The sequence below is a fragment of the Mesoplodon mirus genome (genome assembly GCF_964341445.2).
Source record: "Mesoplodon mirus genome assembly, chromosome: 2".
NCBI lineage: Eukaryota > Metazoa > Chordata > Mammalia > Artiodactyla > Ziphiidae > Mesoplodon > Mesoplodon mirus.
The window spans coordinates 112,593,434-112,612,189 of NC_138977.1; the positions used below are offsets into that span (position 1 = coordinate 112,593,434).

The 18,756-nt window shown below is 40.7% G+C and overlaps 1 protein-coding gene across 4 annotated transcripts in view; it reads right to left on the reverse strand.

Moving 5' to 3' along the window:
• Positions 1-4,873: 4,873 nt before the first annotated feature.
• Positions 4,874-18,756, reverse strand: part of BMS1 (BMS1 ribosome biogenesis factor) — a 45,125-nt gene continuing 31,242 nt past the window's right edge. For all 4 annotated transcript variants that reach the window (XM_082640497.1, XM_082640499.1, XM_082640498.1 and 1 more), the window contains exons 14-23: positions 14,979-15,052; positions 14,204-14,380; positions 11,097-11,285; positions 10,828-11,008; positions 10,572-10,630; positions 9,653-9,775; positions 8,740-8,887; positions 8,235-8,410; positions 5,955-6,116; positions 4,874-5,423 (exon numbers count right to left, since the gene is read on the reverse strand). In XM_082640497.1, coding sequence (XP_082496623.1) covers positions 5,193-5,423; positions 5,955-6,116; positions 8,235-8,410; positions 8,740-8,887; positions 9,653-9,775; positions 10,572-10,630; positions 10,828-11,008; positions 11,097-11,285; positions 14,204-14,380; positions 14,979-15,052 — 1,520 coding nt within the window. In that variant the 3' untranslated portion in view covers positions 4,874-5,192. The remainder of the gene's footprint in view (positions 5,424-5,954; positions 6,117-8,234; positions 8,411-8,739; positions 8,888-9,652; positions 9,776-10,571; positions 10,631-10,827; positions 11,009-11,096; positions 11,286-14,203; positions 14,381-14,978; positions 15,053-18,756) is intronic.

Sequence of the window (18,756 nt, forward strand, 5' to 3'; positions counted from 1 at the left end):
AACCAAAAATAAATAAATAATATATATATGTGTATAAAAATCTTTAAAAAAAACCCCAAAAGACAAGTGGCATATTAGGGAAAAAATATTTATAAGGTTTGTAAACAGCCACAGGGTTTACATCCAGAATATATAAGGAGCTTTTACAAAGTCACTAATGGCCAAGAACCCAACAGAAAAATGAGCAAAGGAGATGCACAAATTACAGAAGATATGAGAATGGGCGATAAACACTTGAAGAGATGCTAAAGCCCTCTAGTTATCTGATAAAAATGCAAATTTAAACAATAATGAAATATTTCTTGTACCCAGCAGACTGGCAAAAATTAAAAGCATTGAGCACATGCATCACTGGCAGGAATCAGAAATGGGAAAATTCTCAGTTACTTTACAAATATTTCCTCTTATCTGTTGATCTTTTCCTCCCCCTCTGGCACTCATATGAGATGAATGTGAACTCTTTCCCTTCTCGCCTCCAGCCCTCCTTAACTCTCCATCTCGTTGGCCTCCTCGTTTTCCAGAAGAGCCCTGAACCTGATCCCCGTTCATTCATTTGTTCTTCTGCCCTTTAACCTTCCCATTGAGTTACCCCATTTCAGCACTTCCATTGTTCACACCCATTTAAGCTCAGCTGGTTCTTCTTCATAACTGCATCATCTAGCCTCATATTTCCAATATCCTCCTGAGGATATTTATCATGCACACGTAAATGCTTTTCCTGTCTTGTTTATCTGTTCCCTCTGGTGTTCAGTTTGTGTCTTTGTCTCTTGGAGTTTACACTTCTCACGTGTCTCGTTTTTCCCTACAGCTGCTCACTTTCCCTGAGGAAGGTGAGCCACCTTAGCTGGTCACTTGGGAGGAGGAGCCGGCAGCCTTAGCCCCAGGCAGCACCTTCCAGGGATGGTTAGGGAAGGCGGGCAGGTTGCTCCTCAGGGCAGAGAGTAGGGTGAGATTACCTGGCTCAGCCTCCCCTTTTTTGCTCATTCCCAGGGGGCTAGTCTGGGCCTCAGGGAACTTCCCTGTCTTCCAGCCTGGGTTCTGTCTTTGTCCAGGGGCTGTCAATCTGCATTGTAATTGACTATCCGCTCAGATGGGGAGGTGCCATGGGGCAGCCCGCTAACCTGCCGAGGTGGTGTGGCACTCACTCCAGGTAGGTTCCGGGCTACTCTGGCATTGCCTGGATGCCTGTGTCTGGCATAGGATCTCCTCCTCACAAGAGCAGTGTTGGGCAGGCAGGGACCCCAGGGTGCGGGTAGGAAAGAAGCTGTCCCAACCTGGCCCTGGGTAGCTGAGCAGCAGCTTCCAAACTGGAATGTGCCTCCCCTCCCCTCCCTCACCCCACTGGGCTCTGCCTCCACGGGATTTCTCATGGGTTTTCATCTTCATTCTGGGCTCTATCAATTAATTATCCCTCTTGTGGCATCTCCAAGGTTTGGATTCATAGACTAGAGCCAGCAGCCCATATTAATTAATCATCTTATTAGAAACAAGAAGCAAAATTTAAAAACAAAATCACAGCATCAGATGTTTTTTCACGGAAGAAGAAAACGGATGCACGCAGACATTGCCAGGGGGAGTATGAATTGTTACACCTTTCCCAAGGGATATTGTGACAATACGTTCCATACACTTGAAAGATTGACTGGGAATTCCATGACAAGATGGTGTACACTCACATGTCCCTGCTCCTTCCCTCTAAATATGACTAAATGTGCTGGAAATAATCTAAGAGACAATCGTAAAGGGAATCTGTAAGGTGGAAAGAGAAACTAACACAACCTTGTAAAGCAACTATACTCCAATAAAAATTAATAGATTAAAAAAAATTAATAAATAAATAAAAAATATATAAGGTGGAAAGAGGAAAGCAGACTGGCTGGGAAGCAGAGGACTTGAGGGATGACACTGCCCTGAACTCCTGGGTTTTCTTTTTATCTCCCATTGTCTTAGTCCATTTGGGCTCCTAGACCAAAAACACCATTCAACTGGGTGGCTTAAACAACCAAAGTTTCTCTCTTACAGTTCTGGAGGCTGAGAAGTCCAAGATCAAGGCACTGGCAGAAGGGGAGGGGAAAGGAGAGACTAGGCAAAGAGTTCTTAGACTTGACACCAAAAGTATAATCCATAAAAGAAAAAGTTGATAAATTGGACCACACTCCATCAAAATTAAAATTGTTTTTGCTCTGCAAAAGATCCTAAGATGATGAAAAGAGAAATTACAGATGGGATAAAATACTTGCAAATCACATACCTAACAAAGAACTTATGTCTAGAATTTATAAAGAACTCTCAGAAGTCAACATTAAACAAAATTGAAAATGTACAAAAGATTTGAACATATACTTGACCAAAGAGGCTATACAGATGGCATATAAGCACATGAAAGGATGGCCAACATAATTCGTCATTAAGGAAGTTCAAACTAGAACCACAATGAATTATGACTACACACCTATTAGAATGGCTTTAAAAAAGCAATTAACACTAAATGTTTGCAAGGATGCAGAGAGCTGGAGCATTCATACATTGCTAGTGAGAATGTAAAATGGTACAGCCACTCTGGAAAATTGTTTGGAAGTTCCTTTATTTTCTTTTTAATTTTTGGCCACACTGCACAACATGAGGGATCTCAGTTCCCTGACCAGGGATCAAACCTGTGCCCCTGGCAACAGAGGCAGTCTTAACCACTGGACCGCCAGGGAAGTCCCTGGAAGTACCTTTTAAATTAAAAGATGGACTTACCATTTGACTCAGAAAATGCAATCTTGGGCGTTTTTACAGAAGAAATGGAAACTTATTTTTACACAGAATCTTATACATGTATATTCATTCATAGCAGCTTTGTTTGTAATAGCCAAAAACTGGAAACTACTCAAATGTCCTTCAATGGTGAATGCTGAACAAACTGCAGAACATAATAGACATTATGGAATACTATCTAGCATTAAACAGGAAGAGACTATTAATACTAGCAACAACTTGGATGAACTCAAGGAAATTATGCTTGATGAAATAAGCCAAGGACACAGGGCTTCCCTGGTGGCACAGTGGTTGAGAGTCCGCCTGCTGATGCAGGGGACACGGGTTCGTGCCCCAGTCCAGGAAGATCCCACATGCCACGGAGTGGCTGGGCCCGTGACCCATGGCCGCTGAGCCTGCACGTCAGGAGCCTGTGCTACGCAATGGGAGAGGCCACAGCAGTGAGAGGCCCGCGTACCGCTAAAAAAAAAAAAAAAAAAAAAAGATCCAAATAAAAAGTAGGCAAAAGACTTGAACATAAACTTCACCAAAGAGGACACAGTATATGAAAGGCAAGTATACATATGAAAAGATGCTCAATATTATTGGTGATTAGGGAAATGCAAATTAAAACCACAGTGAGATGGAATGCAAAATGGTACAGACCTCCAGAAGACAGTCTGACAGTTCCTTTAAACCATATGACCCAGAAGTGCTACTCCTGGGTATTTTTACCCTGGAGTAATGAAAACTTATGTTCACACAGAAACCTCTCCACAGATATTTACAGCAGCCACATTCATAACTGCCCCAAACTAGAAACAACCACAATGCTCTTCCACTGGAGAATGGATAACCAACTATGGCCTGTCTGTACAGCTGGTAACTATTTAGTAATCAAAAGGAACACACCATTGATACACAGGACAATTGGGATGAATCTCAAAGATATGATGCCAATTTCAAAAGATTACATACCGTATTGTTCCACTTACATGATATTCTTGAAATGACAAAGCTGTAGTGATGAAAAGCACATCAGTTTTTTTGGTAGTGAGGAGTGGGGAAGTGGGGAAGGCTTGGGCTGCATAGCATGAGGAAGTGCTTTGGAGAGATGGGACTGTTTGGTATCTTGATAGTGGTGTTGATTACATGAATATATAGGTATGTTTTAAAACCTATATAAGTGTTCAAATTCACAGACCTATACAACTCTTTAAAATGGGACCAGAAGGAGAAACAAAAAATTTAAAAATCTGTTCTGTACCAGTCACTTTGCATTTTGTCTCATTAAATCCTCACAGACTGCAAGATTCGTTTATCATCCCCATATTACAGATAAGAAACTTGAAACTCCAAGATACTCAGGAACTTACCCAGAGTCACACCATGAAGAGTGGCAGAGGCTGGAGCCCTACCCAGACCCTCCCTGCACCTAGCACTGGGATGGTCAAGTCTGCGTGTAGTAGTCTAAGACACTGGGAAAGACAGGCTGCCCTCTTTGTTCATGTCAGTTACGTGTCTGGCTTCTGTGCACAGGCTTGCTAAGCTGGACGTGCTCAGTTTTTAGTCAAATGGACATCTAAGCAGGATCATTTGGGCTTCTTGGGCGCTGGCCTGCATATGCGGGTTGGACTTGGTGATGTTCTTTGAGGTATGTGAAGATACTGAACTAATGGAGAGAACGCTGGACTGAGACCTGACTGCTTCATCTTGATCCCTTCCTATTCCTAGATGAGTCTACCCACTCCGAGCTAGGTGTTGATGTCTCTCAGGCATGCATTTTAGACCCAGAGGGTATATCAACATGAACTTCAGAGAGAATGCCTAACTACCTCCACAGATGTCATCCCTAGTCTAAAAGCATTAAAACAGTATTTACTGTTAACTAGCTACTATACTAACTTGAAAAACATGTGAAATAATATGTAAAACGTCCATTAGGGTCAATAATCAAAGAATATAACATATGACAGACAAAAAAATAAAAATAACTATATATCCTTCTCTAAAATTTTACCTTAATGCTGAGGATTCAAGTTAATATTTTCTCCCTTCTGGAAGACTCATCATGAAGGTGGTAGAGTAAGCAATTATCAAGCATTCATCCCTAGTGAAAACTACTAAGCCAAAATTAACAAGAAAATATTTTAATGATATTTTTGTAGCACAAAATTAAACTGAGACAGGTAAGAGGAATGTGAGGGAATCTAGAAAACCATAAATTATATCGCTTTATTTTGACATAACCCAGATGTTGAGAACGAACAGGTGTCCTATCAGCAGTCTCCATTTCTCCTCTCAAAGGCACAGTCTAGGCAATATATCCAACAAAGAGGTTGTGCTTAGGCTCCAGTCCCCTGACTTGTTATTTAAAAGTACTACAATATATGAAACCATTCGTCACTGCAGATTCAAATGACTGTCTGTCTGTCTGTCTGTCTGTCTGGAGATCACTTCAATTGCCCCTCAGGCCCCTTCAGGCTGGACTTCTGATTTCTTCTTTCTTTCTGACCCTGAATTCGGTAGAGCTTCTTCCTGAGGTCCTTCTGTCGCTTCAGTTTCTCTTCTTCCTCCTTCTGCTTCACTTTGAAGTGTTCTTTGTTGTGTAGATGCCGTTGCTCCTTGGCTTTCTTCACCTTCTCACTGTGCACAGTGCTCAGAGCATCCAGCAGCGCAAGGATCTGACAAGGGCAAAACCCAGTGAGATCAGAATATTCTTACAGCTACAGCACGCTTTCCTTCTAAGTCTCAGGAGGCCTAAACACCACGGCTGATGGCATCAAAGTTACAATCAATTCATGATCCAAATGAATATTAACCTAGTGAAAATTTATCCTGAACTAGGCAATTATAATTTGCATGGAAATATAAGTAGGAGCATATTTACTTAGCAAAATACTTAAATAATGGCCTTGACCACAAAACCACCTTTGTTAAATCACTCTGTGGATACTCTGTACAACTAAGAGTGATTTGCCAGCTGTGTGCCTATTATTCCCCATTAAAATGCATAAGGCAGAGCATGACTAAACAAAAGAAGCGAAATGGACTCCGGCCTTTGTTCTAACTTCCAGATCTAGTGCCTTGAATAAGTCTGGCCCTTATCCTTTCCTAATGAAAAGTGAGAATGCAGTAAAAATGCCAAGTGTGTTACTGAAAGCATTATTTTCACATCTAAATGCAACATGCTGGAAGCCGTCCATCAACAGTACCTTCCTTTCATGAGGCTCCCGTATGACAGCTGGTCTCAGTCTGTCCTTCGGAATCTTGCCTGCCTTTGCTTGGGTCTTGGGCTTGCTCTTAAATGGCAGGGCCTTCTGCAAGGCTTTTGGAATGTGCAGTGAATTAAAATGTTTCTTCTGCCTCACAACTGGCTGAAAAAGAAAACAAAGACTGTGACATATTTATATTATGATCTATGTGCATTTAAAACTTGCATAAAATCTTCTCAATGGGTTGATTTTTCCACAAGATCAGTAACACCACAGTTTCCTGACCATCAGAAATGAGGACTCAATCATCCATCAAATATATATTGCCTCAATGGGCATGCACAGCTGCAGGCAAAACAAAGGAATATATAGAATATACATATTTACAATTCTTCCAAGAAATCAACTGTGCCCATATCTACAGTATGGATGATAGGATCTCAACAGAGCAGATGGAAAGATCCAAAGTTTCTGTTAATGGAAAACTCTGGCCTTATCTTTGGGGCACTGAGATGGTTTTTTCTAGTCTAACAAGAATAACTAGCTTTTCATCTTGACTATAAACCTCTCTGGATTTAAGGACATAGATCTTCCCCAATGAGCAGCTGAAATGCCCCCATCCCTGATTCTCATTAAGAAGTTTAACTTTATTCTGTTTCTAATAGAAGGCTGGTTGAGAAAAGTGACATTTAAATGACAAATGAAGGCAAAACTCCTTCTACATTCAGTTTTCAAGCTAACCAAATTCTATGCTTAAATTGAGATGACCAAAATTCTTAACTGCCTCAGTAGTTAATAAGTTGAAAGCTTTGCCCTAGACCTTTACCAAGGTCGACAACTATATAGAGAATATGTCTGCTGTATCTTTATAAATTTACTTGTTAAATGTTAGGTGTTAAAGACATCACCTAAGTGATGTTAAATATTATTGTAGGTGATGTTAAAGACATCACCTACAATAATATTCAATATTCTCTGTTTAGGAAACAAAAATATTTTAGAATGAAAGAAATCAGAGAAATCTCCTTCTCAAAAACAAGTAAGCACCACAGACTGGACAACAGGTACTATGTCCTGAAGTATATTTTAAGAGAAATTCATGGCAATGTGATTCAAATTTTATTAACTATTTTACAGAAAAACTAATGTCTGGAAAACTTCTGTTTCTGGCAGAAATGCAGACTGACACCCTGAATTACCCTCTTATTACAAAACAATTAAATATCCTGCATTCACACAAACAAATCTTTTCAAATGCATTGTTAACCTGTGAACAAAATAATGGACGTTCTCAGAGACCAAAACTTGAATGAAAATGGGAATCCAGACAGGCACTGAGAACTTAATACTGATGAGGCCAACTACTGGAAAGGATGTGGAATAACTAGAACTCTGATAAGCTGTTCAAGTCTAACCTGGTATTTCAGTATACTACAGGGCTCACACACTGATGTTGAACACATGTACCCTGTAACCTGGCAATCCCACCCATGGGGATCTATGCAACGGAACTGTGTGCATATGCACACCAAACAAGTTGCATATACGTGTTCAGGGCAGCGTTTATAATAGCCAAAAATTGGAAACACTGTCCATCAATGAATAAAACCAACATTCTCATACAATGAAATTCTACTCAACAATAAAAACAAAAAAATGTCTGCTATATACAAGAACATGGATGAATCTCATAATACTGAAGGAAAGAAACCAGGCAAAACAGTACACGGTATATTTTATAAAACTCAAAAAAAGGCAGAAGGAATTTCCATGTCAGGAGTTGGGATAGCGGCTATCTCTGAGATGGAGGTGGGTTAGTGACTGGGAGAGGTATTGTGCTGGTAATTCCAATGCTTGATCCAGGCGACGGCAACTTAGATATGCTAAAATTCAATGAGCTGTATACACTTATTATTTGTGTACTTTTCTGTGTGTATGTTAACACTTCAATAAAAAGTTTATTAAAACTCTCAAAAAGCACCCCCCCCTGCTTCAATAAGAATCAGTACATTAATGTTTTTCAAATTAATACATGTATATAGTACAAAAAAAAAAGTTCAAAAGAGGTATATACAGTGAAAAGTTTGTCTCCTTTCCAATCCACAGAAAACCACTATTACCACTTGTCCTGTGTTCCTTCCAAAATAGTCTATGAATATACAACATGTTCATTCAAATTTCATGTTAGACTTTCTACTTGAAAATTCAAACCACAAAAAAACACATTACATATGAAGCTTCTGGGTGACACCCATCTACACAGCACAAGGGTGATTGTACCTTATACAGAGAATCCTTGCTGGCCTTTAGTTTGATGCCATGGGAGAGCCGGAGTTGACCAGTTGTCCGCATTCCCGACCAGGTGTCTTTCTCACCAGCTGGTTTCAACAAAGATGTTACTGGGTTATAGAAGGCTGGAACAGAGACAGGATACCAAGTTCTCATGAAGACAATGTCTGGAAAGAGAGGAAATTTACATTAACATTTTCAAAAGAAGATTCATATCCATCTCGGTAAACAAAAGAACAAAATATTCACTCCAAACTTCTCTAGCTGGTTGCACAGTATTTGAAGAGAGACTTCACCAAGTGAACTACTTTTGAATAACACAAAGCTTTTACTGGGTGTGGCTGGGTGCGCTACACAAGATGCTCCAACTGGGGAGAGCTACAGCTGACTCCTGTTTCTAAAGACCTAAACTACCACCTATAGTTCACACTGGCTAGAAATCAATAGTGAATGGTGCGTAACATGCTGTTAAGAACATACCACAAAGGATATTTACCGCTCATCAGCAGTTTATCCTCAAAGGTGGCCCGGAAAGCTCCTTCTGGAGCCCGGAGTGCCTTCTTGATCTGTCCCCTTATTCCACTGACAGTTCGAATCACAGCACCTTCAAATTTGGCCACTTCCAAAGCAGAATTAAACATTCCCTACAGGTATATATACACATATATATATTAAAAAAATACATACACACAAAGTCAGATATTTTACTTCTTAGTTCATAAACATATCGTTGGTTAAAAAACAAAAAATAATTCATTGAAAGGTGATAAAAAAATCAACTATATTTTTCCCCCTAAAGGTGGAATTACTAGGTCAAAAGGAATACAACTCTCTCTTCCCTGAAATAACACTAATTAAGACTCTATTGTGGGCTCATTAACATGTTCACCACTGTTATCTTTGTAGAAGAGAAGAGCAAAAAGATATTTATTGGTCTGAACTGGCCTAGATGGATGGCCTTTGCTGTCATCTCACAGGGCTTGACTACAGTTCATATCCTATTATTTAGCTGCACACACTCAGAAAATAAAGAGACAGCAAGATAAATGCTGATGGTAGTATTACCTTATATTATAAGAACACTTTATGATCATCTTAACTCTGTGTTTTTAATGGAAACACCCTCTACTGATGAAATTTTCAATAAATGTTTCTCAAACTACCCTCCCATGTTATATTGCTCCGTGTTAAATATGCTCAGAAATCTAAAGAAGTAAACTAAATATAAAGAATATAAAATATAAAGAAGTAAACTAAAAATATCAAAGACCAAGTTTACAAAAGATTTCAAATACTTTTCTGAAAACATTAGAACTATATCTTAAATCTATATTAGAATATTTCATTCCTCCTTTAACAGTATACACATTTATAAGCATATGAATATACAGATATATATATATATATACCTTAATGAATGAAGTGTTCTTGAAAATTTTATATGGAAAACCAGTTAGCTTTAATTTCTTCACAATTTTTATAGATTTATCCAGATCAAGGACAACTCCTGTGGCAGCTATCCGGAAATCAGCCTAAAAAGGAATCCCCAAAGTGTGAATACAGGAATAATGTCAGCAAGAGAAGAACTACATTTCTCTGTAAGACAACAAATTAGCAAAGTGCAATTCACTTACAATCACCTAAGAAAAAGTAAGAAAGAATATATGAACATGCAAAACAGTATTTTAACAAAAGATATCTGAAACTATAATACATGTATGCCAAAATTAATGATGATATCTTGAGCATTTTCCTGAGGGTGATTTCATAGTAACACAGTTTCACAACGATGAATGAATGAAAGGGAATATGAAAATTTGGCTACAATGTTTGAGAAATTAAATTTTGGACATTCAGGATGGATTCCATTTGCCCATTATTCTGTTTTCTTTTCTGTTAAATAAGGCCAATAAAACCTGCTCTGATTGGTCAAATGAAGACTGTGTGAACATACCTTGCTAAACCAGATTACTAGGGGGTAGTCTTATGTCTAGCTGGTATCCAATGTATGTCAGAACCTAGTTGAGTGGTTAGCTCATGGTGAGCACTGCTTAAATATTTTTAGAAAAATATTAAAAAGCATAAAATATAAAAGCATAAAAGCATAAACATGTAAAATGTCATCAGTACCATTACAATTCTTCTATTTCCCTCTTCTCTACTCCCCCACCTTACTTAAAAAGATGCAGGAAAATTAAAAGCAAAGAGAAGTTTACTATAAATACTTAAAATGAATAATTTTCAACTTAAAGTTTCAGGTACATATTCCATAATCAAGACATTATTTCTCAAACACAATCTATAAAATAAACCATCAAAGATAGTTACCATTATGCCACTGACAGACTGTATTGCCAAGAACCCAGTACCCTGCGGAGTGATAGGACCTTAAAGGAAACAGGAAAAAAAAAAAAATACAGTGAACCACAGATTCTGGATTTTGCTTTATATATATACTCCTCCAAAAAAAAGAGGAAAATCTTATGAATTGGGATTTCATGAAAGGAAAAAAGCAAAACTATAATGATAAAGCCTAAAAGATTTAAATTAACCTACAAGCAAGTTTATTCTAATCCCTTTTTACCCCAAAAGGTTGCTCCACAATGCATGTGCTGTGGGGTGTATTTCAGAAGCCTTTGTCTTCCATTGTGGTCTTCAATATAATAAAGTGGGATGGTCTGAAACCTCCTCCACCCTACAGAAAAAATGACTGGATCTCGGGACTTGAGGATTTTCTTATACCAACGATGTTTCTTCAGACGCATCTGAAAGGAGAAGAGATTTCAGTAAGATTACTGGTATAAGTATGACCACAGAACCTCAATCATTAAGCATACAGTGAAGGGTACCTACCTGTACATATCCAACATTGCCCTCACTATTGCCCAAACCACCCAAAATAACTGGGTAATGTGGGTCAAAATTAAGCACGAATTCACAGGGGACGTTTTCTATCTCAATTCGGACATACATCCCAGGTCGAAAACCCTCATACTGAACTCTGGCTTCATCATCTTGATCTTCGAATTCTGCCCGGTTAAGCTACACGAGAGGGGAAAAATAAAACAATTAAAAACCCATAATCCTGTTACTTTTAATAAATGTAAGATTAACATTTAAAAAAAAGAGCAATTTCTAAATAAAGGAACCATGTACAGAATTATTTAGGCTTTATCCTAATTATCCTAATTAAAAATAATATGCTTTATCTTTGTTCAGGATATGCCCCAACTGTTTTCTTCTCTGTTGCTCCAAGCTATACTATAGTAAATATAAACAACTCTGAAAGCAGCCCTTGATATTGGTCGACACTCTGAACTTCCCCATCCACACTTTCTTTTCTTACTCTCCCAATTATTTCACACTTTTTCTCTTTTCATCAAACACCCAGTTATCTCCTCCCTCATCCTCACTCTCAGCTGCTGACTGTTTCTTAATTCACTCAAAATTAAAGCAACCTAAAAGAACTTCCACAGTTAGCCCCTCTACCAGGGTTTACACCCATATTCAGCCTTTTATTACAGCTCTGCACTGTTCAATATAGTAGCTAGCCACACATGGCTATTTAAGTTGAAATTAAATACTATTTTTAAATTGTCATTTAATCACATTAACTGTATTTCAAGTGGTCAGTATCAACATGTGGCTAGGTCGCTACAATATAAAACAGTAAGATATACATTTCCTTAATCACAGGACGCTCTACTAGGCAGCTGTTAGAGATTATCCATGCCTCTATTTAATGCCAACCTTTACTTGCACCCTAGATCATCCACTCTTGTTGGACTTTATTCCAACAAATCTTTCCTGTTATTTCTCTCATCTTAAAACCTTTTGACTCCACTTCCTCTCACTATTGCCCCATTTCTCTGCTTATCTTTGAAGCAAAATGCCACAGAAGTTTTCTAACGTCTGGTTCCAGTTACGCTGCTCATATTCTCATAAATCCCCTAAAATTGGACTTGAACCAATATTCCATTGAAATGCTTGCCAAAGTCACTAAAGGCCTCCATGTTCTTAACCCAGTGGTCAATTCTGTCTTCACTGTAGTTAACATCAGCAGGATTTGAAACAATTTATCACTTCCTTCTACAGTGGTTTCCAGCATACTTCATGTCCTCTTACATTTCTTCTATTTCCTGAGAGCTGCGCAGTATCCACTGCTGCTTCCTTGTCTGTGCCCAGTCTCTTGAGGTACCCAGTCCTGGTCCTCTCCTCTCCTGACTCCATGCTCACTCCCCAGGTCATTCCACCTATCTCATAGTTTTAAAAAGCACCAGATCCTGAGTACATCACATTTAAGTCCCAGCTCTCCAGAACTGACCACCTGACACTCCTCTTGTCTGAAAGGTATCTCAAACCTAACAGATCCAAACTTCATCTTCCCAGGCAGACTGACATCAATGAAAGGCTTTCCTATCCTACTGATGACAACCCAATCCCTCCAGTAAGTCATCCTTATCTCCCCTCTCACACATCTCACATTCAATCCACCAGGAAATCCTATTGATCTACCTTTCAAAAAAAGTACAGCCAGAATTTGCCTCTTTCTTTCCTCTCATCACTGCAAGCCCCCACCCCCTCCCCAGTGTAAGTCATGTTAATCTTACTGAACTTGTGCCAGGGTAATCCTTTCAAGGGGTAAGCAGATCATGCATGTCTCCTCTACTCAAAACCCCCAATGGACCCCCATTTCATTCAGAGTAAAAAATTCAAAGTTCTTTACAATGAGCCACAAGGTTTTAGGTGATTTTATTTTATTATTATTATTTTTGGGTTGCATTGGGTCTTCGTTGCTGTGCACACACGGGCTTTCTCTAGTTGTGGCGAGCGGGGGCTACTCTTCATTACAGTGCGTGGGCTTCTCATTGCAGTGGCTTCTCTTGTTGCAGAGCACGGGCTCTAGGCACGCAGGCTTCAGTAGTTGTGGCTCGTGGGCTATAGGGCACAGGCTCAGTAGTTGTGGTGCACGGGCTTAGTTGCTCTGCAGCATGTGGGATCTTCCCGGATCAGGGATCAAACCAGTGTCCCCTGCACCAGCAGGTGGATTCTTAACCACTGTGCCACCAGAGAAGCCCCTAGGTGATTTTAAATTATAAATGGCCTAAAGCAAAGACTTCAGAACCAGACTTACATTTCCTAGTCAGTACACACTTTGAATCACTATGTTAATGACTAACCAGGAGATACTTCTTTGACTAGATGAAGACCTAGGTTGAGCAAACCCTGTCAGCTGCATTTTCACAAATCATATACTTAATCTGCAGAAGACATATTAAGGTATGCTCCCGTTTACAGGGATTCTTGGTGGCCCCACTTTTCAAAGCACATCTCAAAAACTTGCCATCCACTGTACACATCTTTGTGTCTCCTTCAGAGTCAGTTCATCAACTCAAACAGCTTGCTCAGCATCCCCGGACAGCAGGGCCACACTATCTCCCTTGCAGCATTCCACAGGCTCCCTTTATCTTTGCATCTGACCTTACATTCGAAGTATCCTCTGAACTCTGACCAAGGTGGGTTTTCAGAAAACCATCCCCAGAGAGCACTGGTATATGCATAAGCCACACAGGCCAAGAATCACGTACACATTCAAATTATTCAATTATGGTTCCAGGGAGTAGTAATCAGAATACTAAGGCAAAGCTTGCATGTAAATAAACACACTGTCTCAAATCACTACTCTGTAAGATCCTCAAAAATGGTGGCCGTGTCTCAGCCATTTCTGCCTCCGCAACATTTAATGCTTGGTACAAAACAGACATTGGTATTTTTCTGGTGAATGTCTGACTGAAGAAACAATTAGGTAACTGCATGAATAAACACACCTATTTGCATCTTGACCTAGAAGCCCAAACAGGAGTCCCAGAAGCAGGCAGGGAGCAAAGACCTACAAAGTTACCTAGTCACAGCACTATTACAGCTCTGAAATGAGGCTGATAGGAACTGAGTTTTCTCACCTGTGCTTGTTTCTGCATTTCTCCTTTAAGATCATCAAAGTATGTGTTTTCTCCTTCATCATATTCTGCATCAAACATCTCTTTCAATTTTCTCTTTTTATCCAAATGCTTTTTCTTGGCACTTTCCTCTGCATTGGGGTCAATTTCTTCTTTAACTTCTTCCTCCACATCTTCAACCTTAAATTTCCAGAAGAGAAAATTTTGTAAAAATTTGTGGAGACCTCTTCTTTAAACATTAAGGCAGATTTTAAAAGTTCTATTTGAGCTGCGAAAATCTTAGTTATGATCATCATGAAAACAAAATAAAACAGCCTTTGTCTCTAAATAACATGTACTGCAACAAGAGACACTTAGACATCTGCATTACAATTAGCCGCCATTCCTTAATACGGCTGGGAATGCCAAACATGAATAAAAATAATAGCAACTGTTCCCAACCCAGATGTTCCCAGATACTGTTCTAAAGAAATATTAGGGAGAACAGGGAATTATTTTTTTTTAAAACGGCACTTAAAATTAAGTGGAGGAGAATGATGGCAAGACAGTGACCCAGAAGCTAAAACTTTCAATGATTGAAGAATCATAACAAGGAGAAGAGGTAATAGGTATCACTCAAGAAAATTAACAATAACAAATAAACCAACAACTTTTGGTCCGTTCCCACCCTCTTCACTTTTAGGAAGGAATCCATCCATCTCATATGGGGCCTCTTGCAGAACATACTGACCACAGATCAAGAACCAGTGGCTGATGGCTGGCCATGGCCAAGTCATACCTGAGTATCCGAGCCTGATTTTCCCTTGTGCACGTCCCCTGTTTCCAGGTCTTCAAAGTCACCGTAGAGCTCCTCTGGGAAAAGAACATCCAAATGACTCCCCTGTAAGTAGGGCCTGCATGTGACAGTCTAGCACCACCCAGCACCAAGTGGACTATGTGCCCGGCATCTCAAACTTCATTTTTACTGTGCTTATTGCTACACACCCCTAAAGAATCCCGCACTTACACAGCCTTCTTTTTCTTGTTAAATTTTGTCAGTATTTCATCACCTGTTTAGGTTAAGTAAATGGGCCCAATCCACTTTTCCATATTCTACTTCAAAATGCCACTTAGCCACAAGCTATTTTTCCAGGATAGGTGATGAACATTCTGTAGCAGAGATGCATACAGAGGTGGCATCTGTGGCCCTGCATGTCAGTCCACAAACCAACAGTTCAAGGAGTGACTTGAAAAGTCATGGCATGATAACAGCACATATGAAAAAGAGTCTCAACAATAAGATCAACACAGCACAACCATGTGACATACCTAGGGAAGATCTGAGATTACATAAAATACAGCATTTAGAGTAACAGTAGTATCCAAAACAATGTCAAGCCCATAAGAAGAGCTCATTTATTTGTTTTTGGAGCTCTAAGTTTAGTTATGGATCCTACCCTTAAAAGAAACAGGCAAGTTAAAACTCTGGGAGGCAACATTTAGAAAGGTATCAAAACATTTTCATACAAGAAAGAGCCAAAGGACACATAAAAGATGGGAAGATTTCATTTGTAATAAAAAACAAAAAAAGATAAAGTACTTAGGAATAATCCTAACAAGAAATGTACTAGAACTTCAGTTTAAAAAATTTTTAAGTTTTAATATGCTTTTTAAAGGACACATGGAGACACAACTAGGGTGCCAGTGGGACACTGGTGGGGGCCCTCGACACCCAAGGTGACGGGAGGAACCCCCAAGCGACTGGGTAGGACATGGGGGAGTGAGGGGGGAGGAGAAGTGGAGGTCGGACAGAAATGGCACCCCTGAGGGGTGGCTGCGGTGGGGGAGGGGTTCCCATGCCTAGAGGGACCCTCAGGGGCTCGGAGGATCAGGCATTTCCCCTGTCCAATTGGGCCCCGGGAGGACTGTGGGGCTCCTGGGCCAGGTCCTCCTCCCTCCAAGGCCCCCTCCAGTCCATGTTGATCTCAGGGGCATAGGAGGGAGGTGCGGGGAGGAGAGGTGGGATGTTGGGGCCCTCCAAGACCAGAGGATCAGGGGAGGTGCCGTGGGCGTTTCCCCCACCCACTCGGCCCTGGGAAGTCTGCTGGGCTCTCAGCCTAGTCATCCGTGCTCGTTCTCCAGAGTCCCCTCTGGCCTCATGGGTCCTAGGGGTGTGGGAGGGAGGGAGGAGGGGGTAAGAGGAAAAGAGGCAGACAGTGGGGGGGAACCCTCTAAGACCAGGTCAGAGGAGGTGCCACTGGCACTTCCCCAGCCCACTCGGGCCAGGAGGCCTGCTGGGCTTCCAGGCTGGGTCCCCAGACCTCTGAGGCCCCCTCCGGGCTGCATTGGTCCTAGGGGCGTAGGAGGGAGGGAGGAGGGGGAAAGAGGGGAAGAGGAGGACAGATGGACAGGGGGGACCCTCTGGGGCCGGGGGATCAGGGGAAGCACCATGGGCATTTCCCCTGCCCACTCGGCTCCAGGAAGCCTGCTGGGGTCTGGTCCCCTGCCTTCCGGAGCCCTCTCCTGCTGCGTGGGTCCTAGGGGCATGGGGAGGGGTGGGGGTGGGGGGGACAAGAGAGGCCAATGGGGAGGAGTCCTCTGGGATCGGGGAGAGGGAAGGCGCCTAGCATTTCCCCTGCCCACTCAGGCCCAGTGAGCCTGCCAGGGTCCTGGACCTGGTACTCCGCCCTCCAGGGACAGAGGCACTCCTGGCACCTCCTGCTGTGTTGAGCCTAAGCCCCAACCCCCACCACCCCGCAGGGCCTGTTCCAGCCCTGTGGGTTCTAAGCATAGGCCCCACCCACCAGCTAAACCCCACCCCTGCATAAGCCCCACCCCCATAGCCAAGGCCTTGTCTGGCTTTTTTTTTTTTAACTCCTCTTTTTTACTACTGTGGTTTTCTTTTACCTTCTGGTTGTTGTTTGATCTATATTTTTATTTTTTTATTCTTTCTAACATATCTGTTAGTTTTCTAATCTTATTTTATTTTCTCTTTGTTATTGTTCTGCTCCTTTTTTCTTTTTCCTTTTTCTTTTTTTTTTTTTTTTTTGCCACCCCACGTGGCTTGCAAGATCTTGGTTCACAAGCCGGGGGTTGGGCCAGAGCTCCTGTGGTGGGAACTCTGAGTCCGAACCACTGGAGTAACAGAAAACCTCATACCCCAAGGAATATTCATCAGAGTAAGGTCTCCCAGAGGTCCTCATCTCGGCACAAAGACCGAGCTCTACCCAACAGCCTACAAACTCCAGTGCTGGAAGCCTTAGGCCAAACAACCAGTAAAACAGGAATACAATCCGACCCATTAAAAAAAAAGAGAGACGACAAAAAAATATGTCAAGTGTCAAGATGAAGGAACAAGGTAAAAACCTACAAAACCAAGTACATGAAGAGGAAATAGGGAACCTACCTGAAAAAGAATTCAGAGTAATGATAGTAAAGATGATCCAGAACCTCGGAAATAGAATGGAGGCACAGAGTGAGAAAATTCAAGAAATGTTTAACAAAGAGCTAGAAGAACTAAAGAACAAACAGAGATGAACAACACAATAACTGAAATGAAACATACACAAGAAGGAATCAAAAACAGAATAACTGAGGCAGAAGAACGAATAAGTGAGCTGGAAGACAAAATGGTGGAAATAACTGCCAAGGAGCAGAATAAAGAGAAAAGAATGAAAAGAATTGAAGACAATCTCAGAGACCTCTCGGACAACGCTAAATGCACCAACACTTGAATTATAGGGGCCCCAGAAGAAGAAGAGAAAAAGAAAGGGCCTAAGAAAATATTTGAAGAGATTATAATGGAAAACTTCCTTAACATGGGAAAGGAAATAGTCACCCAAGTCCAGGAAGCACAGAGAGTCCCATAAAGGATAAACCCTAGGAGAAACACACCAAAACACATAGTAATCAAACTAACAAAAATTAAATTCAAAGAAAAAATATTAAAAGCAGCAAGGGAAAAACAAAAAATAACATACAAAGGAATCCCCATAAGGTTATCAGCTGATTTTTCAGCAGAAACTCTGCAGGCCAGAAGGGAGTGGCAGGATATACTTAAAGTGATGAAAGAGAAAAACCTACAACCAAGATTACTCTACCCAGCAAGGATCTCATTCAGATTTGACAGAGAAATCAAAAGCTTTTCAGACAAACAAAAGCTAAGAATTCAGCACCACCAAACCAACTTTACAACAAGTGCTAAAGGAACTTCTCTAGGCGGGAAACACAAGAGAAGAAAAAGACCCACAAAAACAAACCCAAAACAATTAAGAAAATGGTAATAGGAACATACATATCGATAATAACCTTGAATGTAAATGGATTAAATACTCCAAACAAAAGACACAGGCTGGCTGAATGGATACAAAAACAAGACCCATATATATGCTGTCTACAAGAGACCCAATTCAGACCTAGGGACACATACAGACTGAAAGTGAAGGGATGGAAAAAGATATTCCATGCAAGTGGAAATCAAAAGAAAGCTAGAGTAGCAATACTTGTATCAGATAAAATAGACTTTAAAATAAAGACTGTTACAAGAGATAAGGAAGGACACTACATAATGATCAAGG